Source organism: Misgurnus anguillicaudatus, chromosome 13 (genome assembly GCF_027580225.2).
Source record: "Misgurnus anguillicaudatus chromosome 13, ASM2758022v2, whole genome shotgun sequence".
NCBI classification, from domain to species: domain Eukaryota; kingdom Metazoa; phylum Chordata; class Actinopteri; order Cypriniformes; family Cobitidae; genus Misgurnus; species Misgurnus anguillicaudatus.
The window spans coordinates 9,059,012-9,084,512 of NC_073349.2; the positions used below are offsets into that span (position 1 = coordinate 9,059,012).

General features: G+C 37.9%; 1 protein-coding gene across 1 annotated transcript in view; it reads left to right on the forward strand.

Annotated features, from left to right (window-relative positions):
• Positions 1–16,978, forward strand: part of znf512b (zinc finger protein 512B) — an 89,850-nt gene extending 72,872 nt beyond the window's left edge. Inside the window, exons 11-17 of the mRNA XM_073874969.1 lie at positions 930–1,028; positions 5,725–5,913; positions 7,522–7,815; positions 8,121–8,222; positions 8,378–8,440; positions 10,326–10,424; positions 13,347–16,978. Coding sequence (XP_073731070.1) covers positions 930–1,028; positions 5,725–5,913; positions 7,522–7,815; positions 8,121–8,222; positions 8,378–8,440; positions 10,326–10,424; positions 13,347–13,700 — 1,200 coding nt within the window. The 3' untranslated portion in view covers positions 13,701–16,978. The remainder of the gene's footprint in view (positions 1–929; positions 1,029–5,724; positions 5,914–7,521; positions 7,816–8,120; positions 8,223–8,377; positions 8,441–10,325; positions 10,425–13,346) is intronic.
• The last annotated feature ends 8,523 nt before the right edge of the window (positions 16,979–25,501 follow it).

Genomic DNA, 25,501 nt, shown 5'->3' on the forward strand with positions numbered 1-25,501 from the left:
TTGTGGTGAGTAAATTATCTGGATTTTTCTTTTAAGAAAATGGAATATTCCTTTAAGCTAATGTCAGCTGACTCCCAAAGGGTTGAAAAAACTCCTAGGAGAAAATCCCTGTGGGGAAAAGTCCTTGGAAGAAAAAAACCCTTGGAAGAGAGTAGGGATCGACCGATCTGGATTTTTTTTTAGTGCCGATACCGATTTTTGTTTCATCAGCCTTAGCCGATGACCGATACAGGCTGCCAATTTTCTTGAGCCGATATTTGGAGCCGATACTGGTTTTGCTCACTCAATTTACATCATAAAAATGGCGTGATGACACCATATGCCTCAATTTAAAAAAAATATTGAACTTAATAAAAAAACTATATTTAAAAAATAGTAAAAACGGGTGAGGGTGCTATGAAACCATGAACTGCACTCTCCACAATGACGAGGAACTATCAGCAAAGGATTCTGATTTCTAGCACTTTACTACTACAAATATATATAGAGATGAGAAATAAAAACCCGCTTTGTGCAGCTATGATCAGCTGTTAGGCCAAGCTTTCGATGTTGTCATGGAAAGGTTGGTTGTTTTTAGTCACATGACCTGCAATCGCTTGCGGCTTCCAGCACTCTGTCTATAAATAATGCCGGAAAAAATCGGCGAACACAGCAGCCACATATCGGAGATATCGGCCGGCCGATATATCGGTCTATCACTAGAAGAGAGCCAGGGTTTTGTCAAGATATTTTGCATATTAGATATCACTTTATTAAGTCTCATTTACAGTGCTTATGATTATTAAAAGTCTGAATGCACTACAACTGCTGTAAAATCTGTCCTGTATTGTAAATCACTGCACAATGGTTACAGGTCTCTGACTTATAAAGAGCACTGAGTATCTGGAGAGACATTATGTGTCATACTGTGTTTGTTTCCTATTTCTAAGCCCTCTGGAAGTGAAAATGTGGCTGGGGAGGAGCAAGATGAGAGAGAGAGATTACGGCACGTTCTCAAACAGATGGGCCGAATCAAGTGCTCCAATGAGGTAACAGTTTCGGATCTCTTCCATTAACAACCTTATTTCTCCACTTTTTGTTTTGCTTACTTTCAGTTTTTTTTTTTGCATTTTGTCACCTGTGACCATGTTAGCTTTGTTTTAAAACCTAGCAAGGTACTGCTTTCTGTTGTCTACATTTGTAGCTACCTTCTAAGGCAGCCTGATGTCATCTTATAAACGAGTCCAAAACTAACAGTCACCAAGCCCCATAAAATTTGTTGGCCTGTAACTTTATTAAAAACTCTACATATTGGTTATATTAAATTGTATAAACAATACAGTCTTCACTGATGTGAAGTGATGTGCGTGATTCAGATGAAAGACATACGAACCGTCTACTAAGTAAACAACATCTTTTACATTAGTGCAAATCTTTCCCAGAAGTCCATGTGGCAACACATATGTAAAATATTTCTTGTATTATTTCACAAAGTTTAAAGTATTGGGAAAACAAATATTGGTATGTCTGTTCATCCAAAAATCTTCATCTGGAAAACATTCAGGGCCAGATTTACTAACAGCTTGCGCCAGCGCAAACCATCATTTTGGCTTTAATTAACGACTGTCAAGATTTACTTAAAGGGGCCATGTCACAAGACTTTTTAAGATGTCAAATAAATCTTTGGTGTCCCCAGAGCACATATGTGAAGTTTTAGCTCAAAATACCATATAAATAATTTATTATAGCATGTTTAAATTGCCACTTTGTAGGTGTGTGCAAAAATGTGCCATTTGGGGTGTGTACTTAAAAATGCAAATGAGCTGATGAAATTCAAACACTGATCACAATGATGGTGGTTTGTTGAAATTGAAACTCAATTGTGCTGTGAATTATTTTCTCTCTCTCTTTCTCTCTGCACTAAATGGCAGTGCTGTGGTTGGATAGTGCAGATTAAGGGGCGGTATTATTATAATAAGAGCTCCTTATGACATCATAAGTAGAGCCAAATTTCAACGACCTGTTTTTTGATGTGCTTGTAGAGAATGGTTTACCAAAACTAAGTTACTGGGTTGATCTTTTTCACATTTTCTAGGTTGATAGAAGCACTGGGGACCCAATCATAGCACTTAAACATGGAAAAACTCAGATTGTGTGAGTCAGAGAGTGTGTTGTACAAGAGAGAGGATTTTTTCCACACGTAAAAGTTTTTATGGAATGCCAGAGGAACATATTATTCAAAAATATTGTTTGCCAAGCCATGGTATTTTTATATGCTGGAGGAAATAAAAGAGGAGTCACTATGAGAATATAGCAGATGTTTCGCAACTAAACCTTCATTTTTTTGTCCTCCGGTTCTTTTCAGTGTACTATGGCTTCATTAGATGGGATTTCACACCCTGCATTTTCAGCTGTAATGTCCGTGGTGCTGAGCTCAAGCCCATCAGGCGTTAGTAGATCACCCGCACCTCATCAGCTTTTCTTATTTGCGACCCTAAACTAATTTGCACTGCTCTTAGTAGATTGCGTTGGTCATTTAATGTGCGGCTTTTTAGTAAATACCCCGCAGATATTACCACTCCCATCTGCACTTTTTTGGAATAACGATCTCATGCTAATTTGCCCTGTTTAGCAGTCGCGGCCGGTGACTTCTTTTTTCGAGGGCGCTTGATGGGAAGTTTGTCACAACATTATGTAGCCCATCATGTGTGTGGTTCCTTTTTTCTCCTGTGTGCATCACATGTTTTGTCAAAATAAGTGCCGACTGCAGACGCGTCTAAAGGGTTTATGATAAGAGACGCTTGTGTTTGCCAGATACTCGCATAATCTCATGCGTAATCAGAGTTTACTGTTAAGGGAGTGTCTTGCGTGTATTTTCTGAACGTGAGCGTCTCTTTTATCATAACCGGTTTTGACGGGTGTGCAGCAGGCACTTGTTTTGGCGGAGCTTGTGATGCACACGGGATCTCTGGGCGCGCAGGGCACATGTTTTGGGGAAAGGAACCACACACATGACACTCCGAACACTTATTTTGAATTAGCACCCCTCGGTTGAGCAGTCACGACCCGCCACTGCCGTTTAGTAAATCTGGCCCTTAGAGTTATATTAAATAATTTAATTAAATAATGTAAACACATCTAGATCCGAAAAATGGCAACATGACAGCTCCACGTCGGTAAATAAGACGTCATTTAGTCATTTATCTCTTTCATCAGAGTTGATTTCTACTTTCTTCACACGCGAATCAATAGCCTCAACTCTGCTTTTTAGACTTTAAACCTCGTTGCAGACAAATTCAATCGTTTCCATCATTCCATCATTGATTTTTTTTTGGTATTGCTGCCGATCTCTTCTTTCATGTTTTCAATAACTCATGAATTTTAACCAATCAACTTCTCCAATCCATCCGATCTATTTTTCACCAACTGTGAGAGCTCAGTGAGTTGCGTGGAAATAAAGGCTGTGTCTGCCTGATCTGTTTTGCGAAGTTTAAAGGTTGGAGAATGACAAGGAGTGTCGGGAAGCGGCGGAATAACCTCCTCCAACAGCATAATCTCAGAGTCATCATTTTGTTCACAATAATTGTGCAGAATGTCTTTAAGTATCCCAGACATCTTGGAGCCTTTTCTCTTTTAAGATCCACCCATTGTAGTTAGTTCACAATTTAGGACATTCAGAAAGTAAATTTTTTCCAAAAAAGTTCCTCTTAAAATTTTGTTTTAAAACTGTAAAAACTGTTTGGGATCGCAGAGCGCATAGGTAAACATTTGTTCAGGGCGCTATCTTGACTCCTCCTTTCAAGACAGTCATTTGTTCTCACCAGTCTTGTGACTAGTCAACATATGGGTCGTGATGTAACGCAGTTACAAGTCACATGAAAACCAATGATCATCTTACGTACCGACATGGAGCGTGAAGGGAGTCGCACAGCTCTGCGTCGAGTCGAGTCTAGGACAACTCGGAGGTATCGTACACCGGAAGTGCACATTAAATAGCGCAAGCTTATTCAAATGGTGTCTACTTCAAAATGGAAAATATACGTTAGCAGCAAATGTTAATCGTTAATGATTTGGGACAAATATGATGTTATTTAATGTTAAACTATGTGAGTGGCGCTCTGTGGCAGGACAGGGATTTGAGCAACTTCCTGAGTCGTAGCTGGGCGCCGCAGACAGGCGCCACATGTCGGACCTGGTGTGCGTATACTCATAGAAAACAATGTGTTTGATTTTTTTAGAACGCCGCTGTGCGTCCGGTGTGCGATCCCCTTGAGTGCCGCCATTTTAGATCATACACAACTTAAGGGGGTCGCACACCGGACACGCAGCTCAGCGCCGCACCGTTCTAAAAAAATCGAACACATTGTTTTCTGAGTATATGCACACCGGCGCTGACAAGTGGCGCCTGCCGCGGCGCCCAGCTTTGACTCAGGAAGTTGCTCAAATCTCTATTGCGTCACTCACATAGTTTAATATTAAATAACATCATATGTCCCAAATCATTAACGATTAACAATAGCTGCTAACGTTTATTTTGCATTTTGAAGTAGACGCTATCTGATTAAGCTCGCGCTATTTAATGTGCACTTCCGGTTTATGATACCTCCGAGTTGTCTTAGACATGACGCGGCGCTAAGCTGTGCGTCCGGTGTGCGATCCCCTTGAGTGCCGCCATTTTAGATCATACACAACTTAAGGGGGTCGCACACCGGACACGCAGCTCAGCGCCGCACCGTTCTAAAAAAATCGAACACATTGTTTTCTGAGTATATGCACACCGGCGCTGACAAGTGGCGCCTGCCGCGGCGCCCAGCTTTGACTCAGGAAGTTGCTCAAATCTCTATTGCGTCACTCACATAGTTTAATATTAAATAACATCATATGTCCCAAATCATTAACGATTAACAATAGCTGCTAACGTTTATTTTGCATTTTGAAGTAGACGCTATCTGACTAAGCTCGCGCTATTTAATGTGCACTTCCGGTTTATGATACCTCCGAGTTGTCTTAGACATGACGCGGCGCTAAGCTGTGCGTCCGGTGTGCGATCCCCTTGAGTGCCGCCATTTTAGATCATACACAACTTAAGGGGGTCGCACACCGGACACGCAGCTCAGCGCCGCACCGTTCTAAAAAAATCGAACACATTGTTTTCTGAGTATATGCACACCGGCGCTGACAAGTGGCGCCTGCCGCGGCGCCCAGCTTTGACTCAGGAAGTTGCTCAAATCTCTATTGCGTCACTCACATAGTTTAATATTAAATAACATCATATGTCCCAAATCATTAACGATTAACAATAGCTGCTAACGTTTATTTTGCATTTTGAAGTAGACGCTATCTGACTAAGCTCGCGGTATTTGATGTGCACTTCCGGTTTATGATACCTCCGAGTTGTCTTGGACGTGACGCGGCGCTGAGCTGCGTGTCCAGTGTGTGACCCCCTTTTGTAGTGTTGTTTACATTTAAAATCATCTTACTGATCTCTAAATAAGCTCAAAATACATATTAGGCCACCAGAGTTGTTTGGATTCCTTTTTAATGATAGATAATCTTTAAATAAGCAGCAACTTTTTAATGCCATTAGTAGCTTAAGCACCTAAAGTGTTACATTACACTACCTTACCTGATGTACAGTAATAACAGCCTGCTTAACAAGAACCATGTGCAAACACTGTAAACATAAAAACCACTAGACAGGTCAGTGACTGAATGAATGAAGTGTATTTGCTTTGTCTCAAACAGGGCTGTTCGGCTTATTTCTCCAGTCTGATGGGTTATCAGTATCATCAGAAACGCTGCGGCAGGGATTTGCCTGAATCTGAGAGGCCTGTTTTCATGTGCCAACACTGTGGTAAGGCCTATCGCTCCAAAGCTGGCCGTGACTACCACCAGCGTTCTGAACACCCCGTAACCGCCCAACCCACAGAGACGGTGAGATCACACACCTAGATCACACCAGTGTCGACCAGTCTGGTTTCATTGGTCATTCATTACCCAGACCAGCATAAAATAGATGTTTATATATACAGGGCTCGAAATTGCGACCATTTTGGTCGCATATGCGACCGAAATTTAATCTGTGCGACCTTAAAATATATTTGGTAGCATTTGTGCGACTGCCCATTTTGTTGTGACGCGAGTTGATTGTGATCCTGCGTGCTGGCGCTGTCCCAGGTTCAGTGTTCTCTCCAACGATACATAACCAATCAAATTTCACCATTTAAGTTCTTGCGTTTAATGAAGACCGCAGATTGGCTAATATGAGCGTCAGTCATTCCTTGTTGCCGTGGAGCGCGGAAATGTGAAAAGACGAACGCGTCGCGAGCATGACGAGAGCGAGCCGATTACAGCCAAGGTTATTACTGTATTTTTTGACGACGATCCGGATTCAAATGTAACGCCACCACCGGAAAATACGAGTTGACGTTAAACCTTTCAGAGAGAGTGGCTTAAAGATTTCGAGTGTCTCCGCTATGTAAATGTAACTTACTGTGTTTACTGTAAATCCTGTAAAACGGCGTTAATGGCGGAATCAAAACATTTTAAGCGCCAGACGTACCTTGCTTAAATATGGCGAAAGTGCCAAAAACACAAGACCTGTCATGACAAATGTGTTTATTATTGATGGAGACACCGAGCTGTCTGTCAAAGTGTGTTTGATGGTGTATGTGTGCATGCGCTGGTGAATGGACATTTGACAAACATCCTTGTGGTCCATGTTGCTGTGGAATACGACAAGCTGATGGTATGTTTTTGTTGTATTTTTTAAAAAATTGCCTATTTAGTAGTAAAAGCATCCTGGTAATGCAGTTATCAATACCAATATATATTAGCCTTCTATATTAGGGTCACTTTTGTAATGTCACAATTAATCAATGTTTTACGTGTTTGCTAGATTTTCTATGTAATCTTAATCATGTTACCTGTAATTGTTAAATTATTATTGCTGCAATACTATTTCAACAGCATTTGTGTATTAATTTAGGAATTTATGCAGCAAAAAATAAAATAAAATAAAATAGAAGACCAACTTTTAAATGCTGGCCATAGGACGTGTAAAGCCCGGTGGTGGTGTTTTGTTTTTAATAAAATAAATCTATTAACATTTACATTGTAGTTGTGGTGCTTTTAAATGTTTTGATGGATGCGCCTAAATTTTTGCTGGTGCTCCTAACTCTTTAAAGTTGGGAGCACCAGTGCTACCAAATAAAAAAGTTAATTTTGAGCCCTGTATATATATATATATATATATATATATATATATATATATATATATATATATATATATATATATATATATATATATATATATATATATATATATATATATATATTTAAAATGGCAGTTTTTATTTGACATGAATAGAAATGAGGATGCGAGGGATGGAAGAAGTACAATAGAGTATGTACAATAAATACTCCATCTACTCTGGCACGGTCTACTAAAAGGACATTTGTCAAGGAAATTGCAATCCAATGTTTCTCTTAGCATGTAATATAAGTCATCGGCTGATTTTTGAACTGTTTTTCTCTGTGTAGCTCACTGCTGATGAGTGCAAAGAGGAAGAGGAGTTGCAGGAGGAAGATGAATCGAGGGGAGAAATCGTGATGGAGCGAGAGGAGGAGCAAGTGGAGAAGATGGAAGAGAGGAAAGAAGAGAAAATTGAGATGGAGGAGCTGCTGGATTTAGACAGGACGCCAAGCGGCAGGGTGCGACGGCGCTCAGCTCAGGTGGCCGTGTTTCACTTGCAGGAGATCGCAGAGGATGAGTTGGCCAAAGATTGGGGAACCAAACGGCGCATCAAGGACGACCTCGTACCGGATATTAAAAGGGTGCGTCCCCATTTTATTTTTGCTTCTGATAGTCTGCTTTTATAAAACAAACTTTACTAAACACATACACAGTACTGTTACAAGCTATATGAAAAATTCTCATTTACTTTCATGTAGACACTGAAAGAGAGTATCGAGTTGTATGTAGAGACTAAAATGTGGGTACTTTAGTCTTTTAGGTATTAGACTTTAATAAACAAACTCCTATAAATGCCCTATTAACGCACTACAACACCTGGGTCAGGTTTTGCATGGGCAAAATCTAGATCTAGTTCCTGGTTATATTTTATTTTATGTTTTTTTAGCTTAACTACACACGACCAGGCCTCCCCAGCTTCAACCCCCAAACTGTGGAGAGCTGGAAGAATGAAGTGAAGGATAAAGGGTTTATCTGCTGTCCCAATGATGTAAGCTACTAGTGCTAAAATGGCACAACCTGAATACAGCATAAACACATCTGAATGATTATAAAGGTCATTAGATATACAAATAAATGTTTCTAATAAAGAAGTTTTTTTGTTTAATACATGTCTTCTGTTATGTCTCTTTCACTCCATAACAGAACTGTGAGGCTATCTATTCAAGTGTATCTGGTCTTAAAGCGCATTTGGCAAACTGCAACAAGGTATAGATCCTACTCTGCATACTTTTGAAATCTAGTGAGCTGCCTACATGCAGTATTTTAAGGCTCATAGGCTTGCACCTGAAATGAAGACTGCTCAAATAGCAAGACAACTGAATGAATTACGATGCCTCCTCAGAAAATTGTTTTGGCCAAAATATTTCTGAAAGTGCAGTAATCCCATAATGCATTGCATCAAGCTTAGCGAAAAAAATTCTGAGGAATGCTGCTATTTGTTTTGGATACAGTTTATATATTGTTTATATTAATATTCTAAACTTATAATCATTCAATATTATGATCTATTGATAAAAAAACTGTATTAGAAATTAGAATTATTAGATTATTTTACTAAATTTTCCTGTGTGGTATGTTTTTATGCCTGTCACACGTTTATTCATCAAATTCCATTCGAATCTGTCACATGGAGCACTATAAGTGTTGCAGCCTATATCATTTTATATAATTTTTAAGGTTTTTTAAGTATCTAAATACACCTTAAAGGAGTAGTTTCCCGAAAATGAAAATTAGCCCATATTTTACTCACCCTCAAGCCATCAAGGTCAGAAAGGCTGACCTCTGACCAGACCTCAAAGAGGCAAGATATTATTTAATGTAACTCTGACTGTGTTTGGCTGAAAGAAGACAGTCATATAAACTTAGGATGGTTCAAGAAAAGTGAGTATATGGGCTAAATTTAATTTTAAAGTCAACTATTTCTTTAAATACACTTGCTAATGTAAACAGTGCTTTCGGTGTTAAAGGGGTCATATTATGCAATTTTTGAAAGATATAAAATAAGTCTGTAGTGTTCACAGAGTGCGTGTGTGAAGTTTTAGCTCAAAATACCTTACAGATTTTAGCATGTTAAAATTGTAGGTGTGAGCAAAATATGCCATTTTTGGGTGTGTGTTTTTAAATGCAAATGAGCTGATGAAATGCAAACACTGATTGCCATGATGGTGGTTTGTTGAAAACTCAATTGTGCTGTCAGTTTTTTTCTCTCCCTTTCTCTCTGCAATAAATTGCAGTATCGTGGCTGGATAGTAGGGCTGGGTATCGATTCAGATGTTCCAGATTGATTCAATTTCGATTCACAAGCTATCAAATCGATTCAATTTCGATTCTCGATTCAACTTTCGATTCCGGTTCTCGGGTCGGTTTTAATACAAATACTATATTAATAAAAAATAACAGTGAACATAAGTTTACAAGTGGGCAATTAATAAAAATAAATTAAAAGCCACAACACTATCGTTGTCGTCTTGCTTGCGAAATCTAAAATGCTTCCATACCTCTTACTTTTTATGTGAATGTGGCATCCACGTTGATGACACACCTAAAACCGCCATTTTAAGCACTGAATGAAAGAATGACCGGCTCACCTCTCGCTCCTTGGTAACATCGCGCAAGGCAAAAAAAGAGGGTGACATCTAGTGAAGAAAACTAGTAATTTGATTAACGTTAATCTTACATTCAATGTTTGCAGAAAAAAATATGAAAAAAAAAATCGATTCTGCTCTTTGAGAATCTATTCTGAATTGACCACGTTTAAAAAAAAAAAAACGATTAATCGAAAAATCGTTTTTTTTGCCCAGCCCTACTGGATAGTGCAGATTAAGGGGCAGTATTATTGTAATAAGACTCACTACCTATGTCACAAAAGAGGCGAAATCTAAATTACATAATTTTTAACATGCTTGGTTTACCAAAGCAAAGTTACTGGGTTGATCTTTTTCACTTTTCTAAGTTGATTGAGGTACTGGGGACCCAATTATAGCACTTAAATATGGAAAAAGTCATATTTTTACTCTATGACCCCTTTAAACATTATGATTCTGTTGATAATTCTTCATCTACCTCCATGTTGTAATTCTGCTCCACACAGGGAGGGGGCGACGTAGGAAAGTACACGTGTTTGCTCTGTCAAAAGGAGTTTAGCTCAGAAAGTGGCGTAAAATACCATATCAGCAAGACACATTCTCAGGTAAATCAAACTCTTTCATAAACTCCATTTATATGTTTTGCAAAGTATGTTACATTTACATTTATTTACTTGTTTATTTATTTAATCCAAAACAATATCATTTACTTTTATCTAGTGCAACTTACAAATATGAAACATCACAAGCGATTTCTTATATACAAGTTTGCATACCCAAATAAGTTGAAAGTGAACTGTTGCTTCAATGCAAAATACAACCCATTTGACTATTCAGTATCAACTATATCAACAGTCTACGTATATGTGGCTATAGATGACATTTTTGTTGTCCTAACAAAATACTGACCCCTAATGCAAGTCTGATTATTGCAATACACATAGTTCTCTTAAAAAAAGTGTCAACTCAACTGGTATTGTGTGTCGCTAGCAATGCCAGGATCATTGCTTGAATCCCATGAATAACTAAAATTGACCTTAAAGGTGCCATAAAATGTTAACCTGTATCTACCTAGGCATAAATGAATAATACGAGTTCTGTACATGGTTATGACATATTATAAGCCTTAAGCCCTATTCGGACGGGATTAGTATTACAGGGGGACCTCTGAGAAAATCGTGCTTCTCAGAGGTCCTCTGTGTTTTTAATCCCGTCCGAATCGGCCATGTCTGTGTTTTTCTCTGACGACCTCCGTAAGAATTCGAGCAATTTACCTACTGTTTTTCGCCGAACTCAGAGGTCCTCTGAGAAATTTAATCCCGTCCGAATGCAAATGTCTGTGTTTGCCCGCAATATCTTTTGAAAACGCGGTTCTTGTCGTGTTTTGGCCAACGTGATCTGCTGTAAGGTCTTACTAATGCGTGTATATTGTATTTCCTGAGTCCCATTCATTCAGATATGAATGTTTTTTCGCATTCGGCAAAATAAAGTAATTAAATCAAGACGAGCTGAATATCAAACACTGTTAAGACTAAACACTGTAATATCATTAACATTATAAGAAACTCTGTTCAAAGTTGTTTAGCTCTGGAATCGTAATGTTAATTAATAAAGATAATAAATTTTTATTAATCATTATTTCTTCATTTCTTTGTGTTTATTATAAGCAGACAGTTATATAAACATGTAGGCTAACGTTACTTTAGTAGGATTTGTATATTTTATTTTGATTTGTTAAAATTAAATTAATAAATTACATGTTCTGTCATAATTTTACATTTAAAGCGAAATATTAAACATTACAATCACGCGTATCCAGAGCACGTGCTACGGCAACGCCCAAATGCATGAAACAGACACTCCCATCTCTGGAATAGCCTGCATCATTTTAATCCCGTCCGAATCGGTACATAAAATCACAGACGTCCTGGGGGACACCTTGAAACTCAAACGTCATTTGGAAAACTAATCCTGTCCGAATAGTGCTTTAAACACTATTGTTTCCTTCTTCTTATGTAAACCTTGTGCATGCCAAAGATTGCCGGAAGACAGACCAATCTCAACATAACATCGACTGTGACATTACAGTCGAGATGTACGCCCCAACATTAAATTACACATGAAATTAATTACAATGCTGTTACAATGCTCAAAACAAAGTTTAGCGTTATATGCTAGTTTAGCGTTATATGCTAGTTAACGCTATATGCTAACGTTTAGTAGAGGTTCTACTATTGACGTTACAGTTACGTTTTGCAGGTCCATACAAAACACAAATAAACGTACCCGTCAGAAACATCCATTTCCAATCTCCGAACAATTGGTTGTTCCTCAAAATCTGTATCTTCGTCTGATACAGAATCAAACATAAGGTCTGTTTACTAATGTGAGCTACTGATATGAGCCGCACTGGGAAACAGCCAATCAGAGCAGAGCTCAGTATTATTTTTCATGACCCTTCCAAACAAGGTAATAACAGTCCATTTCATTCTAAGGAAAACCCTCATCCTAGGGTTGTAAATTGACATGTCTCTGAATCATTTGTGCACTTAATAAAGTCACATAGCTTATATGTAGATATCAGAGAACAATTTAACAGATTATTTCAATGCATTCTCTGGCACCTTTAAATGCAATGTAAGATGCTTTGGATAAAAGCGCCTGCCAAATATGTAAATGTAACTTAAAGGGATGGTTCACCCAAACATGAAAATTCTATCTTCATTTACTCACCCTCATGTTGTTACAAACCTGTAGTAATTTCTTTACAAAGAAAGGAAGATATTTTGAGCAATATAGGAGTCAATAGAGTGCCGCAGGAATGACGTATCTTTGTAGGCAAAACCTGGAAGTGAGTTTTTTTCACAATTCCGGTTTTATCATCCAAAAGTCAATGTGTTTTTGGGTTAAACGCCTTAATAAGTTCTTGGGTTAACACAAGCTCAACATATTTCCACATTTTATTATACAACATAAAACACACCACTTTTAAAGCTTTTATGTGTCTTGGGACATGGGACAAAAGACTTTGTCTGGGACTTTAAACGTCATCATCACGCATAAAGATTTTAAAACAAGGCAACATGGACCCAATAACGATTCATCCACAGAGTATTTCCTTAACAGGGACATTTTTTAAAATGTTTGAATAAAGCTTGAAAGAATTGTCAGAAGCCTTGTGGAGATGAAGCTGAAGTCGAGTGGCCATTGTGTACTTCACTTGTAGCCTAATGTTAATTTTTTTTATTTCTAATAAACATATAGACTTTTAAATTTATAAGATTTGTGTTAATCTGTGAAGATTATCTTGAAAGTGTCATCAACTTTTTTAAACACAGAGCTTATTTTTGCAATAATTTATAAAACAATGAGAAAAAGGAATGGGCTTTATAGCGAGGGAACCAGTGTCCTGCTAACTTCCGGGTTGGCCTACAAAAATACAGGTTTTTAACACAATGAGGATGAGTAAATTATGAGAGAATTTTCAGTTTTCTTTCCCATTAATTCTGCCTTTTATTTCTGTACAGAACTGGTTTCGGGCGTCCACGAACGATATGACTAACAACAAAAGAAAAGAGCCAGATAGCAATGGCTTACAGGGAGACGGATTGCCTGGAAAGAAAAGGGGGCGAAAGCCCAAAGACCACCCACCAGAGATGACCTCCATCCCAGCAGAGACTCAGAGCTTCACTCCAGCTTCACCTCCAATTCCACCCCAGACCGTAACTACATCCTTAGAAACCCCAAATCCTGCGCCAATCACCAACACTCCGATTGTATCTCCCATCCCAACAGAAAGTGGGAGTCCTGCCCAACCCAGAGACGCACAGCCCCCCATAAAGAAACGGGGCAAACCTAAAAAAGTACAGACCGCTGAGTAAAACAGCGTTCACTACTTTAGCACCAGATGGGAAGCTTTTGAACTACACCAGTTAAGGAATGAAGGAGAACACAGAAAGAACAAAGAAATAAGAAACAGCAAAATGGGGGGTTATGATAAACAGCAGAAAATGTTTTGATTTCACACTGATCTTTGTGTTTTGTTTTTTTAAGCGAGTATATACATTTTGTGTGTGTGTTTATGTATACTGGTATATATTACTCCTGTTGTTTTTCATTCCATTTTTAGAGTTAATTTTAATAAGCTGTTTACTCAACAGGGTAAAGAGGGGTTCCCGGTTGATATACAGCATACAGTATATACATCTAGGCCTTTATAGAAGCTTTTTAGGAACACATTACAGGATTTTTGGAGTAGCTCCGTCAACATATCCGGTGTTAATGATGTGTTTAATGCGATTTCTTTCAAGAAGTTCAAACTCATTCGATTAGCATGGTGAGCTAATTTACTGCTAATGTTTTATCACACGTATACTCTGCTGTGTATATATATATCTATATCTATATATGACTATATTCAAAGCAATTCATTTTCGTCCATAGTTTTTAAACAAGGTGGGTCAAAACTAGTTCGGTCTTTAGTGGTCACGGTTTGATTTGCTTTTCCTCGGATGTATTTGGGTTTCTCTTGTAAGTGGCAGCTGAATGAACGGTTGGATTGGGGTTGACGGCTGTTGTAACAGTGTGCTACTGTGCAATAGTGTTGCTTTTGTAGTTTTGTCCTGTTTCTTGCTCGAAATCGTGAGAGGTCTGAGCACGTAGCCTTGTGTAACCTCTTTCTTGCATAGCGTTTGCAGGGCTGTTTGCAGTAGTTGTAGTTTGCCACAGTTGGTTGGAGATCATTGTGAAAACCTTTAACTGCTTGGAAATTGGGTAGTACTTCATTTTGTCCGATTTTTTGTTAGAAAGTACAATGAAGGGGTTGCGGTCCCTGTTGAAAAGACCAGGCTAGACCAGCGTGAATTTCCACGTTAATGCTGTTTGTTAGTGCTCGTTTGATTCTAGTCAAACTGGTGGACAAGCCAACAACAAATGTTATTCAACTAGCATTTTTATGATTAAGGGGAAGCTTGTTGGTTAAACTAGTTAGTTGGGAAAGCCTAGTGTGGACACCAGCATCCAAAACACAAAGTTTGGATGTCGGCCACAATGTCTGTCTTTTAAACAGGGGTGAAGGAATACACAACGCAGAAGTTTTAAGAGATTTATTACATAGCAACAACGTTTGTGGCGGCAGATCTTGCCTTAAACAGTAACTGAATTATGATGTGTTGGTAGGAAATGAAACTCCTCCAAAGCACAGGAATGCCCTTTGACATCTGTGATGTCATCAGTGCCCACTTCAGCTAAATTTAGTATGCTCTACAGAACGATTCAACTAGCTTTTTTTGGTTAAAGGAATAGTTTAACCTAAAATGAAAATTATTTACTATGAAAGTGAATTGTGATGATGCTCTAAAGATGACAAAATGGCACAATAAAAGTAATTTCTAAAAGTTTTTAAAAATCCAAAATTTAAAGGCAAAGTGTAATCAGATCTTATTATTTACTACTTTTTTGTAGTGCAACAGCACACGTCTCCATTCACTTTCACTGGATGTAAAAGAGCAGTGTAAACTATATTCTGAATTTCTTATTTTGTGATCTTATAAGATTTTTCATTTTGAAACCTTTAAATTGTTAATAGGTCTAGGCTGCTCAGTGGAATACAAGCAATGTGTGTCGAATGCACTTGAGACCTCGATGACTGTATGCAATTGTGAGAGAGTTTTGCCAGGGTGGAGGTCATGTATGTAATGTAAAGCATTTGAAGAGCACAATCAGATTGGTCACTGCAGGCTTTAATTGAACGTTTCCATCAGAGCCGTGATTGAGGATCAGAGAGCGTCTGATAAAGAAGGAATGAATGAACCTGCACATACTGAATCCCAACTTTCTGATTAAGGCCTGTTTGAGTAAAAGCGTATCTTGCACTTTAACCCCTCCTTCCCCCTCCCTCCTTATCTTGCACTTTGCAGGCACTGTTAGGCTTCCATTCTCCCGACCTTATAACAAGTCTTGGCTCTGGGCTCTGTTTGAGATCAGTTTCCCCCACATGAGAGTTCACGAAACTGATCATAACTCAGAACCGTCTGCTATGTGATCCAAACACAGGGCTTACAAATGGTGATATGTGCAAGGGAAGTTTGTCCTCTATTGCTCAATTAAGAAAGCAAACCTATTTCAAACGTGAAATCAAAATGACCTTTAAGCCATAATGGTCACCTCAAAGGTGACTGATGGAAGCAGTGTATCTTTTTATTATTCCTCAGTTTGTATAAAATATTATAAAGAAAACACTATAATTTGCAACAGAAATAATTTATCTATTCCAAAACCCTAACAATTCTGAAGTACTTGAAATCATGAAAATTGCCATAAAATTATTAGATGGAAAAATATAAAGCATAAATTATTAAAAGTATATTTATCTAATGAGAAAGAAGAATAAGCTCAAGGTTGCATACATGCATTTATTTTATACCAATATTTGTAAATGCGATCTTAATAACATTTTTATGTTGCTTAAAGGGATAGTTCAGCCATAAATGAAAATGCACGATGATTTAGTCACCCTCAAGCCATTCTGTATTTGATGTATTTGATTGTCTTTTGTCAGAGGAACACAATCGGAGTTGTGTTGGAAAATGTCCTTGCTGTTCCAAGCTGTATAATAGTAGTAAATGGTGCTTCTGATTCGAATCCCAAAAACATCCATCCATCTTACACAGAAGTAATCCACATGACTCCAAGGGGTTAATAAAAGGAGGCAGTTGATGTGATTTTGTAAAAAAAAACATTTAAATTTTTAAAAAACTTTACAAACTTAAAAAACTAGCTTCCGGTAACGACAGGCGCACGTTCGCGGGAGAGTGTGTTTTCAGCGTAGGAAGTAGCGTATGTACCGAACATATAGTTTCATGTGCTCACGTGAAACTTTTGCGTGCTCACGTGAAACTTTTGCGTGCTCACGTGAAGGTTTCGCGTGCGCGCGCGCGGGGGTTTCACGTGTGCACATGAAACTAAACACGATAGTTTCACGTGCGTACGCGATTTCCCCTTAGGGGCTTCGTACATATGAGACGAGAGAGACGAGATGCTACTTCTTATGTCATACGCCGGAAGCGCAGTCTCTCGTGAACGTGCGTTGGCCGTTACACTGAAAAGAATTATTCATTCAATTTACTCACATTTTTGGGGTGGGTGGTTGCAATCAATTTGTTTAAGCTACATTTAAACAAAAGTTTTATTTTATTTGACTTTACTAATCTTTTTTGTTTGAATGTAGCTTAAATGGGTTGATTGCAACCACTTACCTTGAGAAAGTTTAGTAAATTGAATGAATCATTTTTTTCAGTGTACCGGAAGCTAGTTATTTTAGTAGTTATAGTATTAAGGCTTCAAATCAGAAGCACCATTTACTACCACTCTGAAAAAATGATCCATTTTACTAGTTGTTTTGAGGTAAGTGGTTGCAGGCAGTTTATTTAAGCTACATTTAAACAAAAAAAATTTGTAAAATAAAATCAAATACAAAACTTTGTTTAAATGTAGGTTAAAACAAGTTGGTTGCAACCATTTACCTTAAAAAAAATTAATAAATTGAATGAATCGTTTTTTTTTCAGTGTACCGGAAGCTGGTTGTTTTTGTATTTGCAGTGTTGGGGCTTCGGATCGGGGGCGCCATTTGCTGCCACTCTGAAAAAATGATCCATTTTACAAATTTTTTTAAGGTAAGTGGTTGCAAACAATTTATTTAACCTCTTAAACCCTGAGGACCCAGTCCCGGGTACAAAATTTCGTATTTTGACTCAAATAAAATATTCTTTTAATCTTTAATGGTCCATCATGGACCCCAGTAACACATATGAGATACTGTTTGAAAGCTTAGACTCTCTACTTTCTCCAGATATGCATCACTTTGAGAAATCTTTTACTGTAAGAAAGTTATTTACACTTAATTTACACTATCACCCCCCCCCCATAATTTTTTATATGATTTAATATTCACATATTTCATATTTTTCAAGTATGACAAACATGGGCAAGTCTTATATCAAATGAAAGCTCTCATTCTCAGGAATAAGGCTGCAGTGTTATTTTTGTTCTATTATCAACACATATCCAACAATAGTTGAATGAATAATAAGGTAAAAAATCTTCTTTTGTAAACATATGGGAAAACTGAGTGTGGACTGCCTCAGATAGCACATATAGCCACAAATGATACACCATCTTTTCTCTTAGGTCCTACTCTAAAAAATGAGTCCATTCACAGCATTTTCTTAGGTTGTGTGCATGAATAATCCCTTGTTATTTATTATATGTCCAAAACAAAAAATTAATATTTATATGAAAAATGTATTTTCGCACACTTCAGTAAAATGAGAATAACTTTTGAATGTGACATGCTAAAGAGTTCATTCTTTTTTTGGGTGTTTACTGTCTGCTGCTGGCAACAACCAGAACTGTCTGCAGTCTGTTAGAGCACCCAGAACCAGAGTTATACACTATCAGAGGCAGTATTTACAACATATAAAAAGAAAATTTGGTGTTTCCTCATATGAAAAACAACATAAATAACACTATTTGTCACAAACAGCAGTTTTTTATGTAACTTCAAAGGGTTTTCTTTAAAATGATATAAAGCAATTGCATTTATTCCACTGTATGTGGTTATGGGAGCACTTCAAATGTTTTTAGGCAGAAATTGTATACAAAAAGGGTATTATTCCTCCCATCAGTTGGAGTAAAATAACTTTTGCATATATTATGATAGAGAAAAAAATCTTTTTTCCTCTGTAAGCTGGCAATTGCTGGAATCAAACAAAACTGTCTGCAGGGAGCTGAGGCACTCAGGGCCAGAGTTATACACTTTTAAATAAAAACTTAAAAAAAAAAACTCAAAAAGCGCCTATTTATTTTTGTGTTTATTAGAGGACTGACATAAAATACAACCATGTTTAGCACTTTCAACAGTGTTTTATGTAATTTCAAAGGGTTTCCTGTAAAATGATACCAAACATTTGTATGTAAACCTCTGCATGTGGGTATGGGAAGCTTTTGAAATTGGGTAGGCCAAATCCTGGCGAAAATCCCCAAAATAGCTTCAGGGTGGAAGAAGTTAAGCTACATTTAAACAAAAAAATTTGTAAAATAAAATTAAATACAAAACTTTTTTTAAATGTAGGTTAAATAAATTGATTGCAATCACTTACCTTAAAAAAATGAGTACATTGAATGAATCATTTTTTCAGAGTGGTGGTGGGTGGTGCTTCTGATTTGAAGCCTAAATGCTGTAACTACTAAAATAATTAGCTTCTGGTAACAGCCGATGCACGTTCACGAGAGATTGAGTACCGGTACATTGAATTAATTTTTTTTTCAGTGCATAAAGCTTGGAACAGCCAGGACATTTTCGGGCGTAATTCTGATTGTGTTCGTCTGAATGAAGATAATAATTTACCCCGAGGATGGCTTGAGGGCGAGTATAATTTTGACTGAACTATCCCTTTAAGGAAACTAGGGTTGGTATGTGGTTGTGGTTTTAGGCAAAAGGTGCTAGTAGCCAGTCTACCTTAAGGAATGTTGCGCATGAAATACATTGACATGGAATACTGTAGCAAATCCCATTTTACTTGTCCCGCACCAGAACTGAAGTGTCATGCATTAAATGGCAAATTCTTCTGTGGCTTGAGTCTAAAGGATGCCCGATGCACTAAAAGAGTTGCATTTACTTGATCTTTTAAAAAGATATTATTTAAAGGAATATTGCCGTAGAGGAAAAGGCATGCGTCTCATGGACATTGCCAGGTTTAAACTAAGTTAAGAGCTTATCCAACTGCATAACATTTTTTTGTGATTGTTGTTTGCTAACAAATGTCAGTTACGCAAGTACGCAACCAGAGATAAATGCTCAGCTAACGCATTGCATATACCAGTGGTTCGTAAACGGGGGGCCGGAGTGGTGACAAGAGGCCCCAATTTATAAATTCTGTATAATTAAACTTATGAAAAATAAGTTGTTTAATTTCAATTTTGAAATTGGAGAGTTTTCTGTCATTCATTTTGTTTGGGGGGGTCACAAAGGGGATAAACCCTACACAATGGGGGACCACATGCTGAAAAGTTTGAGGGCCACTGGTATACACAATCCCAGTGAAAATTCAACGTTCTTGTGTTGCTACTTTGCCGTAACAATAGCTGAAAGAGAAAACTGAATGTGGTGCTTTAAATTGTGGTCTGACATGTTTCAAATACGGATGAACACATGCATGCATGTATTCGCATACTGTATGTTTACATGGGCCTTACACGGACACTGAGCTGTAATGTTGCTGTCCTCAGCCCATAAAACCGACTACTTTAATATAGACAAGCATTGTGAGTTTTGAGTTTAGCCCAGTGTAAAGTATTTTTCTCAATGAAAGTTTAGTTGTGACACGACATTTCTCCATTTGCCATCTCATGACACTAAAGGTGGTGTGCGTAGTTTCTGCTAGGAATATTAGCGTGTGGCTTCAATTACCCGTCTTCCTAGATTAAGTGGCGTACACATATGCAGACGTTTTACGATCATGACACTGCAACAGATTTAGTTTGACATGACAGCAATAGCTTGCAGTTGAAAGCACCACTGCAACGTTAAATACGATTTCTAACCTTTCCTTAGCTTGTTTGCTTCTTTATTTGTGACATAGTTGCTTTAAACAATTTGAATATGGTCCTGCGCTTTTCTATACAGGTCAAAGTACATGTTGAAAATGTCCTTTTGTCAAACAATATATACATGGTTTGTGTGTATGCGTGCTTGGGTGGGTGGGTCTTTGTGTGTCTGGGTGTGAATGTGTGTATCTCTATTTAGTGCACCTGTAATCCCATGAAATAGGCTTGAATATGGAGTGTCAGTAGAGATTTTGGTGAATTTGATTGTGTGCTGTGGATTTTTGTACTAAGGGGGTCTGTAGAAAGTGGAGCCTCCTTCCAGTTTTTAGAAAAATCAACTTTTTGTGTGAATTGAGGATTTCAGATGTTAGAATTTGACCCATCAGTATTCTGACAGTGACTATCCTCAAAGACGTTTACAAACAAAAGTAACCATGTTTGATTTGAAGTGAGTCCCACTTAAGGGAGCTCTACAAATGTCCTCTTGTGTTATAGGCTACTCATCATGTCCACGGGACATTTTGTTAACTTTAACAATTTTCAGTTAACATTTTGTCTCAGGCCCTTTAAATTTAAGTGACACCTCTGGTCTAGGGGAATAAAAGGTTAGTGTACATGACAAAGAGGACATTTTATTTAGATGCTTAAAAAAACTTTACTAATACTTATGAAATACAGTAATAAACAAAATGATCTTATCCCTTGAAGTTTTTACCTAGGTTGACAAGAGTTCTGAATTTAATCTATTCTCTCTCTTTTTCCCCTGGTGTATTAACTGTGCATTAATACCCTTCAAATAATAAATAAAATGTTGACAAAAATTTGACTGACCAGATTTTTTCTTTATATTTTTATTACGCAAAATGTACATATACATATTTACATAACCATAATGCATACACCTTATTATTACAAATCTGAGAAAATGTTACAGGTTAAAGCCCTGATTTTCCTGTTTACATTAGAGGTCCGCAGGGGTCAAAATGACCCCAGAAATTGAAAGAGTGATTACAGAAAATATATACATTTTTAATGATACAAATAATAAATATTTTTTATTTGTTTACTTCCCATCTATACATTAATGCTGTGTTTTGGGAGATTTGAAGTACTTTTGTACCGTTTACCACTAAATTCTTCAAATACACCATTAGCTTGCATGTAAAATATCACATTTTTATGAAAAATTCACATAAATTAGGATTTAAATTGTTTTTAGATATTGATCTAGATGTTATGTGTTGAATTCGTCCATCTGCTGGTTAGAAAAATCAAAAAATTACAGTTTTGGAAATAAATCATTTTGACCAGCAGAGGCCCGTAGAGACCCATTCATTTCACTGGATGTGGCCAACTGCTCAAATCACTACTTTAGTGAAACATTTTGTGAATTTATGTTTATATAAACATTAGAAAGGACATAAAAATTATTATTATTTCAAATAGTATACTTTTTTATAGTTTTTGAAATTTGACAATGTGTGCGTGCGTGCGTGCGTGTGTGTGTGTGTGTGTGTGTGTGTGTGTGATTGAGCATGTCTTTCTATATTGCATTTTGTACTCTAGTACTAGGCCTTCTTTTCTGTGTTTACATTTTCAGATTTATTCTGGATGCATAGGTTTTTTTGACAAATAAAAAATGTATTAAATTATTTGTTTGCATTTCCCATTCATTTTTAATTAGGGTCATTTTGACCCCCAAGGGCCTCTTTTTAAAAAAAAAAATGTTTTACACATCTCCAGAATGACTGAATCAAGCCCAGTTTTTTATATGAATATTGACTGATAATCTTAAAAAGGCACAAAATCTTATTCCACTGAGATGAAAGGAACCATTTTTTTTAACTAAAGAAAAGTGGCTTGGGGGTCAAAATGACCCCAAGAGACTTATAAGGGTTAAAGGGTACAATCCCAATTATCTTTTTCTGACAGTGCACCATGATGTAATCAAAAAATTCCACTTTATAAATGTGCTTTACTATTTAAATAACATATCAGTGGCTTTTATTAAGTGAAATATTATTCGGTCCTTTATTAATGGTTTTTGTGAGATTCACCCTTTTTAACTTCTGTAATGTAACTCGAGTCGAGTGCAAGTTTTGCAATACTCTAAGGGCGTTTTCACATGGTGCGCACCCGGGTTCGATTGACGTCAGAGTTCGGTACCTTTGGGTGATGTGAACGCTGTCTTCCGAACTCGGGTGCGCACCCGCGAACCATACTCGAGTCCGCTTAAAAAGGGTGGTCTGGGGTCCGGTTCATGTGAACTCCAGAACGGTTCGCTGCTAATGTGAGCGCAATCGTACCAAATCGCGGAAGTGAACCGCTGTTAATTACGTGGAATGTCCCCACTATGATAACAGACGTGTGTGTGTGTGTGTGTGTGTGTGTGTGTGCACTTACCTTGACAACAAAATGCATAGAATGCTTGCTTGACTTTTGTTCTTATTTTTTTAAACCTTTGGTTTTGTTTTCAAAGAAATAATACAGAAACGCACTTGCGTCTGTCTGCCGCAAATATACTAAGTCGTTTCGACGACAACGGGCTGTCCGCCGATGTCAGCTTTTGCGGAGGCATTCAGAAATCATCTCTCTGCTTGCAGTTCGTCAATCACGCTTGTCGTCTTCTCGTTTACAGCTATTGCCAAGCAACATGAGTACGCGCCGGCTGCAGCTTGATGATGCAAGCGTACCGCGGTTCGGATGCAAAAATAATATGTGAACACAGTACATGGGGGGCATGGGAAGGGGGGGGCAATCGAACTCGGGTTCGGACCAGGCAATCGCACCAAATGTGAAACCGCCCTAATATAGTCACTGAGGCCAGAACAGAGACCCTGTCCCAATATCCGGACTTCCGCCCTTGTGACCCTCAATGCGTGTTCTCGCTAAGGGGTGCAAGGCCGTAGGGCAGTGGTTCTCAAACTGGGGTCCGGGGCCCCCAGGGGGGCCGCGAGATGGTGCCAGGGGGGCCCCAGTTTTATGACATTATATAAAATACATTAATTTATCATGAATTCTGTGTAATTAAACCTAAACAAAAATAAGGCTACTAACCAACAGCACTACTTTGTATAACTTAATATGTTTTGTTTAATTAAAATGTTAAATTTTAGAACATTTTTTTCGCGGGGGCCGCGAAGGAATGCACCGCACACAAGGGGGCCGCACGGGGAAAAAGTTTGAGAACCACTGCCGTAGGGTGTCCCGATTCTATAATGGTGTTCTCCAGGGGTGATCATAAGCGCACGTAATGCACCCCTTTCGCAAGTGCGCATCAGACCGCACTTTGCTATAGGCTATTACCCAGAATCCTTGTAGTGTCGTGACGTTTCAAACAGCTATCCAATGAAGGGAGCAAAATGGTTGATATGGTTGGACGCTGGGAAAACTCAGAAGGAAAACATTTAAAATGTTTACTACACAAAGATTTAGTTTAATGAGGAATTTCATACTCCTAAAAGAATGGAGTTTAATGGCTTACTTCAGTAATATGTCACGAAACACATAAGTAGTAGTGATAATATTAGCTAACATTTGACTTTATAGTATTCATTGTGAAATGACTAAAAGCTCGAAAACGCTCTGAGTGGGAGTCAAACCGGCAATCGATCCGCCATGTGAGTCGAACGCTCCGAAAGCCCGAGCACACTTCACCCTCCGCGTCCATATCTGTCATGCGGATGCATGTGTGCGGGAGACACAACCGGGCACGTAGAGTGCAGCACCCACATGATGGACGATTGGGAGATTAGGGAATGATATTTAATCACTGCACTGCCTTCCTTTTTTTTACCTTTATACCTTTATTGTCCCACAAGGGGAAATTGGATTTGCAGCAATGCTCCACATAAAAAACATAAACATACAACACAAACGGACCAGCAGAGATAAAATTCACATTTACGCCCCAAATAATTTTTTTTAAGACAAACATTTAAGATGTTGAGAACTTCTTAAGAAATGTTCGAGAATTGGACTTAGGAACAATCTTACGAACTTCTCATAATTTATTTAAAGAATTTTCTTATTTTTTGTCTTAAGTGTGTTTTCGTGAATCCAGCCCCAGATCACAACAGAAGTGACGTAGATAGTGTCGTGGCAAAACTGTCCCAATAGAGGGTATGCACATGACGTCACCATCGGCAAGAGGGACTGCGGTTACGCCCACTGAGTGGCAAAAGACAGAGCGCCAGCATAAGCGTGACATTGGCGAAAACACAATGAAAATGTGTCGAAATGGGAAACAGCTGTTGTGCGATAGACTGTACTAACAGATTAACAAGAATTCGGAGCTATCGTTTTACAGACTGCCAAAAAACACCGAAAGGAGAAGTAAATTGATCGTTCATGCCAACATCCACAGTTGCTTGGGTCACTTTCAAGCACAGGTTTTACTTTCTACTTAAAAGTATTTTTAAGTATTTGTATTTTATCCGTGTTTTTCTTTGGAAAACATACATTCCAAAGCATATTATCTAAGTTTTACTCTATTACATTTACGTTTTTGTTTTACATTCAATATTTAAGTACATTAACATACTTTACTCAAGTAAAAGTACACAATTTTAATGTAATTAGGTATTAAATAAATTTTAATATGCAATATTAAAGAATACACAGTATGATTATATGCTTAGAATGAAGTGAAGTTTCCCCAATACAAACATCCTAATAAAGCACAGATGCTTGGAAAATGTGACTAATGTAACTAAATATTGTCCACCTCTGCTATCAAGTCCAACTAAATTCAATTTAAGCTGATAATAGTCAGTTTTACTGGCATTTTCGCAGCCGCCCCTGTGAAAACCAGGCATTTTGTTGCACGTTTTGACACTCAACCAGGCGAGCTCTCGCGTGGTCACGTGGAAAAGTGACGTCAATGCATACCCTCTATTCTGCTCTTCACAGCTTCGGGCCCTTGCGCACTTACTCTGCTAAGTGCACTTTCAACAAGTGTCCACTTCGTGGAAGACCTTAGGGCGTAGTGTGAATATTGGGACAGCGACAGATATTGCAGAAAAATAAAATATAAAATGCAATCTGGTATTTGTAGTTCCCCACGCTAAAGATTCTG